Consider the following 12,835-nt stretch of genomic DNA (forward strand, 5'->3'; position numbering starts at 1 on the left):
ACAGGATGCTGTGTAAAACTCTATTAACACACTGGGATCAGTTACTGGTAGTATCTGAGTGTGAATGAGTCTTAGGGTTGGAGATATTCCAGCAGGCCTACAGCTCTTCACACATATACAGTATGAACACAAGCATATCGGGCTAGTATACATAGCATTGCCACTGATAGGCTCGGGTTGTTTTCCGACATGTAGGGATCCTTTTTTTAACCAGTAACAGCTGTTGCATCACTCTCTGCAAAGCCTCCAGACTCAATTGAAAAAACTTTACAGAACACAGGTGTTGCGAGTCTACAGGAGTCTTTATCAGTAAGTTTCTTATTGTGTGATGTTATTGGATGTTCTAAATGGTTAGTTTAGAACAACATTTTTGTAACACACAAAAGCACCAAGAAGGTAACCAATTAGCAGTGATAGACCACTGTACGGCAACATTTTTTATTTTTCCCAATTGAGTCTGGTGGCTTTGCTGAGAGCGATGAGGCTGACTGAAATTATTCACTTATAATAGCAACATGAGTCTGTCAGTGTCAAAGACAAGCACTTTTAGTTGATGAGTTTTGATTGGTCCTAATTGCTCTAAAAAATACTGTTGCAGCCATTACAGTCCATATCAAAGCTGCCAGCTAAAGCAATCTACAAGAGCCAATAAAAAACGTTTTGTACCTATTAGTCATTAAGACCCAAACCCTATCTGTAAATAAGAGACCAGAATTCTTCTTTAAGATTCCCTAATCAAGGTATTTTGCTAAACATGAACTGAGTCCAAAATGGAATCAGTTATGCAAACCCAACCCCACCCATGACTAGTAAAGAGATCTTGTGGTATTAAAGGGTTGGAGTTCCCCTATAAATCTATGTGCATGCTCTCTTTAGAATTTCTGGTGCAACAAAATCAAAAACAGCAAAACAAAAAACATAATTTCAAAGGTTTAACTATAGTTGGGGAAAATAAGACATGATCAACTAAACTATAATAAATACAACCTTCCAGATAAAAACAACAAGTATGCATAATCTGCCCCTGACTAAAAACCCATCTTATCACGTTTGCACTGTTGGTGCTCTTTTAATGAGAGAAATGAATACTGATTCTTCGCCTAATAGCAAATATTGAACCCATTTTTTACCAGCCACACATCTTAAAACATTCTGAAACAAAAATGTAATTTGTTCAAAACTCTGGCAGTTCTGGCAGCACAAGTTCGATTTCACTTTGTCGGTGCTAAACCGTCTGTGCTGACGCCTCTCTCCCACCAGATAAACAGAAATTTAGAGGGACTTGCACTTTAAACTGTGAATTAAAAAGTAAAAATGAAAGTGTATCTTTGCTTCAAAAAGATTTTTTGTTATTATCATTGAACTGGAGGGGGGAAAGAATCCATGCCCACATAGGATGGGGGAAGTTCATATAATTTGTCATTTAGTATGCTCATACAGCGGCCATTTTCCTCGGATCCCATGCTCAGGGTGGGAAGCTTAAACACTGTTAATGTTAAACTGCTGTGGCTATCAATTCACTTTTTCTAAATAATGAGCGACTGAAAGGACAATGAACAGTGAAAATGGAAGGAAATATGTTTCTATTTCAAGATGAAACCACACATTGGATAACACATTAGCTAGGGTCAGATAACAGCGGACGTTAGCATCCAGCCACTTAGTAGATAGATGCAGTTAGCTAGGAAGTGGCTGAAAGCTCATAAGCGTTTTATGGGTTTAACAATAATAAAGGCTTAAATTCCTCGCTAACTTAATGTTAGCTTGCAACAAACAGGTAGTAAAAGTACTTACTAGCCAACATAATATTATCTAGGAAGTGCCAAGTCGAGATGAAACGGCATTTCAAGTATCAGAAGTATCTAGCTTCCGTATCGTGACGTATTTCTGAGTGAAACAGGACGTGCAGGTGGGACATATAATTAGAAGGATTTGTTTTGATCGTTGAGAAGTGGGCGTAGACAGACGTTCTCCACAGCGCAGTAGCTAGCTAACTGACCGAGCGTTCTTGGTGCTCTGCGGCTAAATGTTGCAGATTGATTGACAGGTGGATGTCATGATATTATTGGTTGAAACTGGTTGGTACTAGCTTACATAAGCACACGTGATATTTTCTTTTACAGGAAGAAAAAATCATCAGATTTTGATATAAGAATACGAAGAAATGGATTTTCTGTATTTTTTTGGCCTATATTGTCAAATAGATGCACAATATTACCGGGGATATGATCTAAAAGGATTAAAATGACATTTTTCATTTCACCTCGACTTTAAGGTAGCTCATGAATTATTATTTGTTCAATTTGAGTTGTTGTACTTTGAAATTTCCCCCCAGATTTTCATTATTTACTATCTTTCTGTTGCCAGAAGTGCTCAAATGATACAGATTGTCAATAACCTTTTACTTACACAAAGCCTGAAATACAGTAGCACCACATTATCACAGCATTTGAGCCTCACACCCTGATGTGTCATGTCAGAGGAAAATAGCTGGTGTAGCAAGTAAAGTGTAATTTTGCTTGAATCTTTGGTTATATCCTTCCATTGCAGTTTAGTTTTAAGGCATGGAGTATCGCCAACAATGTGTTTTCCTGCTTTTGTGCTGGCTAACTGTGTTACCTTTGCATCAGAATGTCACAGTCACTTTAAGAAGTAGATCTGCCTGGACAGAAGTAATAACTCACATCTTCTTCTTTCTCCAGCTCCAGCCCCATGTCTCTCAGTTTCCCCTCAAACTCCTCCCTCCTGAACGCTTTGTGGTCCTCCTGGCTGCTGAGGGTCTCTCCTTGAAAGCCCAGCTCCACGTCCCCCGCAGGTGAGTCTCTCGCCTTTTGTGCTTGGTGACGTTTGAGACGTTCTTCGCGGTTTTTAGGGTAGCGGCGGAGGCTGCGGGCGACAGCATTTTCAGTGAGTACTAGGTACCCTGGTTGTCGGCAGGAGCGGCCCGAGGTCGGCTTCTTCACTGGGTAGGTGAGGACGTAGTCGACACGCCGCTGACCATCCTGGAAGAAGAGGCCATGCTGGCAGTGGGTGTTCTCCTCTGGAGTGAGGGCCTTCAGCAGCTGGGAGCATGCAAGAGGTGACAGACAGGGAGAGGGGAGGAGTTAAGATGAAGGAAACTACATCACAGTTTAACCTGCTTTGCATCGTGGTAAATCAATCCATTTAACATGTATAGTGACAGGGTTTAATGTCTATATTATGATTTTCTTACTTTCTTTTATTTTCCCTTCCCTAAACACCAAACGTTTGGCTACCTGCAGTGGTGTTGAGTATTTAGTGATCGAGAGAAGCCACAGTCAGCCTCTCTCATAGTTTTGTTTCTCCATGTTTCAGGGTTTCAGGATTTAGAGTTTTCTTTTTTTAATAGATATAAGCGATCCAAGTGTGTTTTACAATGAATATCTTTTGACCTGAGTTAGCAGACGATATAGAACCACAATTACCACACCAATTTAAAGGCTAAATAATGGAGGAAATAGTTGATTAATTGAGCTATCCTACGTGGATGCCAAACAGCGATTGGTTGGTTTCACTTGTCCAGAAGTCCAGAGGCAAGTAAGAGGAAAAAATTAATTTGATTTATTTTCTTAGTTTGACATAAAGTGTTTTCTCTCATGTGTTCATGACTTCAGGACAGGTGAAAATGTCTTTTAGTTTAATGAGTTTTGTTGTTTTGTGTTTGTTGTTGTAATCCTTATTTCAGCCACAAGAGGCTAAAGTGCAAAGAATGTTTATAAAAGGACTGAAAGGATTCATGTTTTGTTTTTTCATGCAGTAGTTAGTGCCAGCCAAAAAAAAGACATGAAAGTAATGTTAACCTTCTAACAATAAATATGCTGTATGCAGCAACCTTCTGTTCAGAGTGCTTGAAGAAACTAAAATCTCATCTAGAAGGAAACGTAAATGCCTTCATTAGACAACATTAAAACATGCTTTCATTACAACAACAAACACTTTTCTACTTGTATTTACCAATGAAAATAAAATAACTTTAAAATAGTCCAGCAAACCTTTTATTTTGAAATATGTTGAAATATGTTTTCCAAACATACTTTGCAAAAGAATAATTATTAATGAACACGCAGAGAAAGAAAACTAAATGTTGTGAATGCTCTCCTATCACCAACTGAATTTAACAAGACTTCAGTAGGATATCAAACGGGGTTCAAATTCTACACATGGCCTTAAAAACGTAATTCTGGGACTTTTCTCAAACTCTTCCTGCTGATTTCAGCATAATACAGAGTACATACAAACAGTCGCATATCTTTGTTCAGATTAGTTTGGTGTTTTTATGATACACTTGTCAAATACGCTTTTTATCATTTAAAATAATTGCTACCATTGATGGCAGGCAGAATAAAGTCATGCATTAGTTCACACAACGCCTTTTTATTAACCATGTGTTTTCGCACCTTTGATTGACAGTTTTAGTTTGTTCCACAGACGAAATTTTAATTTTCATCATACGTTTTTAATTTTTGTGTTAAACATATTTTAAGGACACGGCTGTTGAAGTCTTTGATGCAGTTAACATGATTACAGGTGTTGTTACCTTCTACAAGGCCCTACTTCCCTTTTATAGCAGACTGTAGAGATCCACTGACAGTGTACAAACTCTCTGCTTTGTAGCAATACCACATACTGTTGGGGACTGGGATACACCTTAATGAATAAATCGTTTATCCTTTGAAACTTTACATGTAGAGCAGGTTAACCATAATCTAAACTGACAAAATACATTTTTATTTTTATGGTAAAAAGATAATCCCAAATATTTTTAATTTTAGTTTGTGTTCATATAACTACAATCCTGCATTAGACATTAGCATTAACATTAGACAATATTTTTTAAACTTAGTTTCCATACAATCTGCACATGGCCGACATGGTTATGGTTATTATTGGGGAGGGTTATTGTTACAGCAGTGAATCCTGCAATAAATCATTTTTTTCCACTTGGGGGCAGCAGAAACAAACTGTAATGACAAATCTTTTGTGCATCCTTACAACACAGATGGATTCACGCCAAGATTTACAAATCTTTGTGGATTAAATCAAACCAATCAAAGTGTTCAGCCTATGTATTATTGTTGATATTTGGTTGTTATTATCAAATTTCATTTTCAAAGATTGCCTATACATATGTGCATGGATTACTGGTCATTTTCAAAGTGAAATCTGTGCGAAGTGTAAGTGTTGAGAAGTCCAGATGTTTGGATTCAGCCCCGCTTTCTGACTATAGCCTCTTAAAGGACAAACTGCTCCCTGCATCGGTGCTCAGCAATGGTGTTGAAATAGTGAGGCGTGAATGGTCTTAAGCTGTTTTTTATATCAGTGCATGAAATCACTTCTATTTAAATCAAGGAGTGATGAATGAACTGAGACTCTTTAATGAACACTGTATCATTGTGCAATCCAACTTAGTGTACTATTACAACCTGACTTCATTCCAGTAATTTGGATGAGACACGATGAATGAATGATTTCAGGAGCTCGGGGGCAGTTTGGTATTAGTAGAGGTGGCAGCTGCTATGCCCACGGTGGCGCTTCTGAGTAATTTCTGTAGAAGATATAAATAGTGTGTGAATTATGAGCTCTGTCATGACCTCAGCTTATTACAGTATTTCTCCTCATGGAGTCTATTCATAAAGTCTGGCTGCAGATGAGACGGAAGGTGTCTTCAGATCAAGCTACACAGAGCGCATGCACCAATGTTTAAAGGGGAACTCCACCCATTCTACACGAGAAGATCAGTTTCCCAGTGTTAGGTGGCATCGAGTTTGGATAGCTAGTTCCATTTTGGATCCAGTTCACGTATAGCAAAATACCTGGATTATGTTACCTAAGCTCTAAACATAAAGAAGAATTCTGGTACTTTTAAACCTGGGCCCTGTATTAACAGATTTGGGGGACTAAACAGGTGATGATACAAAAAGGGTAAATGTGTCCCATCAAAGTACGTCCACTTGGAGTGCTTGTTTTGGCCACTGACTGTCTTTTTGTTGTAAGGGTCAGTCAGCAGTACAGAAAAGGTCCCTATAGTGATAGACCCTAGAGAAAGTAAAAACTTACATCTTTTCAAAGCCACCAGACTCAATTAACAGGAACAGTAACTTAACCTTGTCGAACACAGGAGTTCCTCGTCTACCACAGCCTTGACTGGTTAGTTAGTTTGTGATATTGAGAGTTACAAACATATTGTGTTGGATCCAAACAAACCATTCAAAATAACAGTCAAACAGTAACCCTTAAATACTTTGTGATTGAGGCAGCAGCAACTCCCTGACTCTGAAAAGTAAAATTACACTTTAATGGGGTCTGGTGGCTGTGAAAGGAGTGGTTTTTGTCCTTTCTGTAATATTGTTGTAAAATAACAATCTGAGCGCATTAGGGACAAAAACACTTCAAGTGGACCTACTTTGATAACACTGCAGCCATTACAGCTTGTTTGGCAACTTTTGGCTAAAGCTATCTACTGGAGCAATTCGGATTAGTCATCAAGTAGGGGTGCACTGTGGTGCAGTGGTTAGAGCTGACTCAAAGCTAAGGTTCGTGGTTTAAATCCTGCGGGGGTTCCCTCCGGGAACTCTTCCTCCCACAGTATAAGACATGCTCAGTTAATCTAAATTGCCTGTAGATGATAGCATGAAAGGTTGTCTCTCTCTAAATGTCAGCCCTGTGACTGATCAGCTCCAGCCCCCCTGTGACCATAAACAGGATAAGCGGTGTAGATAATGGATGGATGGATAGTCAAAAAGTATATCCATAAATAGAAGTCTGCATATCAATGCAGAATAAGTAGGGGAGGGACACATTTTTTGTGTTGGAAGTTTTCTGGTTTGAGTTCTTTGGAAAGCAAAAGAGGCAGACCACATCAGCCCTTATGCATCCCAGATCCCCTCAGCTATCATCTAATGACTATCAAGCGGGAAATGAATCTCTATAATGAATATCTAAGTGCCTATAAAAATCATGTCTTTAACGTCACCTCTCCACTCTAACTCCATTCTCTTGTCTCTAGTTGCTAGTTGGACTCATGATAATGACCAGCGCACAGAAAAGGAAGTCTTGGCTCCTTTTTTGTTTATTCAAATAACAGCTGGCTAAACTGGAGCCCCTGAAAAAATTGGCTGCTCCCCAGAAGCAGTGTAGTTGTCAGACGATAGGATGGGTTATGAGACTGGTTATTTAGGCCTCAAATATGTATAAATAGGCCTGAGGTTTAAAAAAAAACAAGCTAAATTCCCCTGTTATCAATAAATAAGTCCATGAATGTAAAAAGACATTCCACACCAGCTTTTTGAGCAACCTGACCAAGAAAATGTCTTTGGACAGATTGATCGCTGGACAGATGAGCATTAGTGTAACGTTCCTGGATAAACAGAGCCCACATGCATGCACTTAATAAGTGGCATGTTTACTGCTGAAACCAATCCTCGTGTATATCACATTTGTAAGTGAAAATAGCAGTTTAAAATGGGCAGCCTAACAACGTCTGTCAGCTGTCAGGCCCACTATAAGATCAGAAGAAGAAACTGATCATAGAGACACTTAGGAGATACACCTGCCACGGGAGGACATTAAACTGCAAATACCAGATACCACAGTCAGATATTTAACAGCTCCAAGGGGTTAAATTGGGCCAGGGCTGTGGAACATGGGCATCACTCTTCTATGTCAACAGAGGACGCTTCACTTTGCGCATATTCAACAGTGTATTTTACACTTTTCTCTGACTTGTAGAATTGTAGCATTTGAGAAAATAGGCCAAAATAAAGTTAAATATTTAAACTAGGCTAAGATTCTGCTTAAAACGTTTTGGATTTTACAAACTGATACTAAAACACAAAATGATTTGTGGCCAGTTGCCTCCAATCTTTGGTAGCATACTGGTACTTAAGCTAGCTTGCAAGCTCTAGTTCCAGTTAAACTGCAACGCAAGCTAGCAGGTAGCAATTGTGCTATTAGCAGAATATTAGAGACATGAAACTAGCTTGTGGTTTCTGGCCTCTTATAGGAACAATGTTTCAGTAATTTTAGGTTATTAAGCTTTTATACTCCTATCTCCATTTAGCTAATCATTTTTTAACTTTACATTTACAATTTTCAGACAGCATAGTACGTTAGCCACCGATCTAGCCAACAAGGGAATTTGGCTGTAGTTTTGTACTGCCAACAGTATCTAGATTTGCTCTGATTAGTGTTTTAGTGTGCACCTCTTTATTATAAAAATTGTTTTAGGCAGATTATTCAACTGGGCATTGAAAATGTCACATGCTAACTGACTCCCCACCAATACAATCACTGACCAGAAAGGTCTGTTACTCACACATGTGCAACCCTGAAACCACAGACCCCCTCCCACACAACAAATCCAGATTTAACCCCTGATTGTAAGATATGAGTTACAAGGGATCCTTGGTTCTTGAAGGTTCTGTTTCCTTACAAGTATACCGGAAACATTAATGAATCATCGGAGAATTCTTAGTTTGTGTGTACAGATGTGTCATGAAAGATGCACTTGGTCCCTTCCTTCCTCTTTGTTCTAATCCTGCTCTTGTTTAATGAGGTCTCTGCTTCCCAGACCACCAGAGAAGAGTCATATGTTAACAGCAGTGTGAACTCTCCTGTCAATAAGTGGAATGAACTTTGTTTTGATCTTGCTCATAGATAAAGGCAGCAGCAATGGAGCACAGCTGCAGGTCATCAACAGTGTTTAGATATATCAAGATGCATACAGAAATGACAATAAGCACCAATACCAGTGTAGGCAGCACTGTGTTTATATCATGGATGAAACTTTCAACACACATTTGAACTCACCTCATAAAAATGAGCAGATCTCACAAACTAAAAAATGTACATACTTTAAATAACTGCTGGAAGGTTAAGAAAAATTCTCTATATTCTTTCCTTATTTAAGACCAGCTCAAGTCATGTTTTAAGACATATAAAATGCTCTGCTTGAAATAATTAATTGTGTCTGATATGTTTTTTCTCTGACATACGTGAAATTACCTTGTAAAAATCCTCCCAAAGCATCTTCTCCTTCTCCCTCATTAAAAATTCATGAATCTGCATAGTCCCGCCTACTGTGCATTACGTTTCTCCTTTCGTAAAATTATAGCTGAAAACAAAACACGTCTCTGCCATCGTTTAGTGGCAACTTGTTGAAACTTAGCGGCACCAGTTTAGCTCAGCAGTTAAATCAGTGGCCATGTACAGGGGCTGTGGTCCTCTAAGCTGCGGCCCCAGACTCAACTCCCGCCCTCGGCCCTTTGCCGTGTGTCATCCCCCACTCTCTTCCCCTGTTTCCAACACTATCCACTGTCCTCTCTCAATAAAGGCATGAAAGGCCAAAAAAATAATTAAAAAAAAGAAACATAGCTAGCTTGAAATGTAGTAATTAGTAGTAACGGTAACGTTAGTAGTCAGGAGTGAGTTTGCAAAAATGACGATGACGGTTACAGCTGGATCGTGCATCGCCAAAGTGGTTGCCATAGGTTGCACATAATGATATGCATAGCGTCGCCCCATCCATTAACGGGATTGGCTCCTTAGGTTTGTGACGTCTCAAACCTGCCAATCTGAAAACGTTTTGTTCAGCCTGTCCCCACACTGCAGTTTAAAAGCAGACAGGCCCAGCCATGGAGATGACTGCTGATGTTGTCCCTGATATGTCTTGTAGCACATGAAGAACACCACATGGAGATGTTTACGAGGTTAAACACTTGATTTTCACTGGAGGGGGGCTTTAAGAATTGTTTTAGAATGTTTTGTCTGTTTATTGAGGAAAATTTCATACAAAAACATATAAAATCTTTATGACAATTTCCCTACTTTTACTTGTATAACCTTTGCAGATTAGGTGGGATAGAGATATAACAACTTCTTCTTCAGTAGAAATACTTCTGACTTGCTGGGTGCCATTGTTTTGTTTTGTTTGTATTGTACAGTCTTAATGTTTTTTATAAAGCACTGACGGTCTTGAGTCTATTGAAACATTTAAGCAGCTTTTTTTGTTTGCTTGTTTGTTTTTAGAAGCTGCACCCTGCCGTCACATGGAAAGATGTATCTCAAATATTGTGTGTCGTTTTATACATATTTGTCCAAGATTCAGCTTGACATGACTCTTTTGAAACTTTTAGATCTCCACTACAATTCAAAAGACAGTTCTGTGCGGTATGTGAAACTCTATTGACTGACATAACTGGAGGTTTAAGAGGCTTTGAATAACGTTATGTCAAGTATACTTTATGTACTATTGTAAATATGGAAATCAATTGTTAGCTGTCAGCTTAACACAGTCTGGACTTGATGAAAAGGGAATCTTTATTTTTTCAATACTTATAGCTAAAGTCACAACATACTTTGCGATGCTTCTAACAAGTATCTATAGACAGTCTTACAGCTTTAAGTCAGAGGTTCTGTTTGTCTCCTGTGGAGAAACTCACCTTAAACTTGCCATGGAAGATGACGTCTTGGAGAAAATGAGGAGCCTGTTGCTCAGACTCAAAGGTTGGAGAGAGGTCGACTCCCGCCTCTGCTTCCTCTGTCATTGTCCAGTCCCAGCAGGTAAAACAGCAGAGATAAACTGATGTGGTAAAATGTGTTTCCAAACAGAGTAGTCCAATCTGCGCTCTTCCTCTCTCTACATCTGTGTCTCCTGTTTGAAATGTCTCATTATATGACAGTGTCTCCTTCCTCTCCTCTTATTTTCCTGTGACTTGCCTCTTTCTTGTGCCTTTTCTCATCTCCCTTTCATGCTCTGCGTGGAGCTCTGTTTCTGTCTCAGTGTGGAGTCGCTGAAGTGAGCCTGCAGCCTTGTTACTTGAGAAGCCGTCTGTGAGCCAAGATCTAAACTTAGACAACGATAAAACTCTGATGAACACAAGGTGCCCTCCCTCACTCTGTCTGTCTCTACGCCGCTGTAATCACTACGAGATCAACCACCCCAATACACACCCAACATTTCTCTCTCCCTGTTTCTCCCTCCCACTCCCTGCTGGAGGCTACAAATCACAGCAAGGTCAAAGTTCATGCATTACATGTCAAAGAAATGACAACATGGCTCCGCTTACGAACTGAAAACATTCCAAACAACATTCTCATGTGGCAAAAGAAGCCCAAATGTGTGTACGCTTGTGTGCGTACACTACATGATATCAAGCTGCAGAGTGAATTAATAAATGCTCTGGTCTGAACATACTCATGATCCAGTACACACACCAGAGGCGCCAATATGACGTTTTGAAAACTATCCTTATCGGTGGAACTTGGCTCTGATAGTGGCCGATGGCTGTGAGGCCTTTACTGGTCACACAGGGATGTGAGCAGAGCAGGGCGGCTTTATTTATAAAGCATATTTCAAACAGTATTTCATATGGGTTCCAGAGTTCACGGGAATAGGTCAGGAGTTGTGGCTAGGGCATTTTAATGTAACAGTGAAGTTGACCTTTGACATCTCTTTGAAGTCATCACTTTACCATTTTATCCTATTAGACATGTTTAAATTTCGTCATAACTCCTCATGTGAGGAGTTTTTTAGCTGGTTATGAAACAGACTTAAAGGATGCTCATGTGTGACCTATAAAAAAATAAACCAGGCCATCAGTGAGAAGACTGACTTTATCTAATGAATGTAATGTCTGTAACCGCTGCCACTGGATATGTGTAAATTAAAGTAATTTACAGCACGCTGATTAGATTACTTTTGCGTTACCAAAAATTAAAACCCCTTTCCAACTCATTACACATGTTGGTTATATTGTCAGGACAATGTGTAGCCTGCTGTACATCTATCTTTGAATGTATTGACTCTACTGTCACTGCAAAGCCTCGTTTACAGCCCATAATCTGTAACTCTGCAGCCTAATAACAGGAATGACAAACACAATATAACCTTTACAGCTCTTTATTATGCTAACAATCTGACAGTGAACTGGGCAGAGGTATACGGTATTAGGCACAGCTGTTTCAAAGAAAAGAATACAACACTCTTAGTCCCATCAGCGTTGCAGAGCTGTGTTTAGCTGCAGATGCTTCTTCACATTTGAAGTTGAGCTCTTTATAACTTACGAGCACTTATCCTCCAGGCACAACTTACATTTCACCGTCATGTTGTTGTTGTTCCTTTCTCCCAGAAATTAAAAACAATGTGAAAATTCCCACAAAGAATTCTGTCCCCTCCTGCCGTCTAGCTAGTTGAATTAGCTCGCTACACATGCGCACTGACACAACTGTGTTTACCTTCAGCTGGTACGCAGCTAATCGCCATGAAGAAGAAGAGAAACAGAAACAGTGCTTCTAGGATTTCTTTTTCCTTTTGTGGTTACAAAAGGAAAAATATAAATATAGCAATTTATTTTCCAGTAACAGATTACTTGACTTGCAGAAGTAGCACGTTACATTATCGTTACAACAAAAAAGTAATCTGAGTAACGGATCTAACAGTTTTGTAACACGTTACCCCCAACACTGAATGCATTAGACAGAAAAAAAAAGACAGCAGGATGAAATGTTTTTCATCAATTTCAGCAAAGAGAGAAGAGGTACTGCTTTGTCCACAGGGGTCGCCAAGACGACACTAAACAAAAGTTCCTTAAAGTTGCTTTAAGAAGTGGTTGTTTTGAAAGATCACTGTTACCATAACCTTTGACCCCTAAAATCTAATCGTTTCATACTTGAGTCCAAGTGGATGTTTGTGCCAGATTTAACAGCTACTGCTATTGCCATGTTTAAATCCAATATATTAAGTTGTAATTTGTCTCAAATGCAACACAAGCAATAAAATTGCAGGAGGGAAAACGATTAATCAAAAGCACAAGAC

At 39.2% G+C, this 12,835-nt stretch overlaps 1 protein-coding gene across 1 annotated transcript in view; it reads right to left on the reverse strand.

The window, feature by feature from the left end:
- The window catches only part of LOC138613395 (anoctamin-1-like), a 33,599-nt gene extending 22,813 nt beyond the window's left edge, over positions 1 to 10,786 (reverse strand). Inside the window, exons 1-3 of the mRNA XM_069687061.1 lie at positions 10,461 to 10,786; positions 2,923 to 3,062; positions 2,685 to 2,823 (exon numbers count right to left, since the gene is read on the reverse strand). Coding sequence (XP_069543162.1) covers positions 2,685 to 2,823; positions 2,923 to 3,062; positions 10,461 to 10,565 — 384 coding nt within the window. The 5' untranslated portion in view covers positions 10,566 to 10,786. The remainder of the gene's footprint in view (positions 1 to 2,684; positions 2,824 to 2,922; positions 3,063 to 10,460) is intronic.
- Positions 10,787 to 12,835: the final 2,049 nt, after the last annotated feature.

The sequence above is a fragment of the Semicossyphus pulcher genome, unplaced genomic scaffold (genome assembly GCF_022749685.1).
Source record: "Semicossyphus pulcher isolate SPU_LCO1_2020_fin unplaced genomic scaffold, fSemPul1.0.p SCAF_8, whole genome shotgun sequence".
NCBI lineage: Eukaryota > Metazoa > Chordata > Actinopteri > Labriformes > Labridae > Semicossyphus > Semicossyphus pulcher.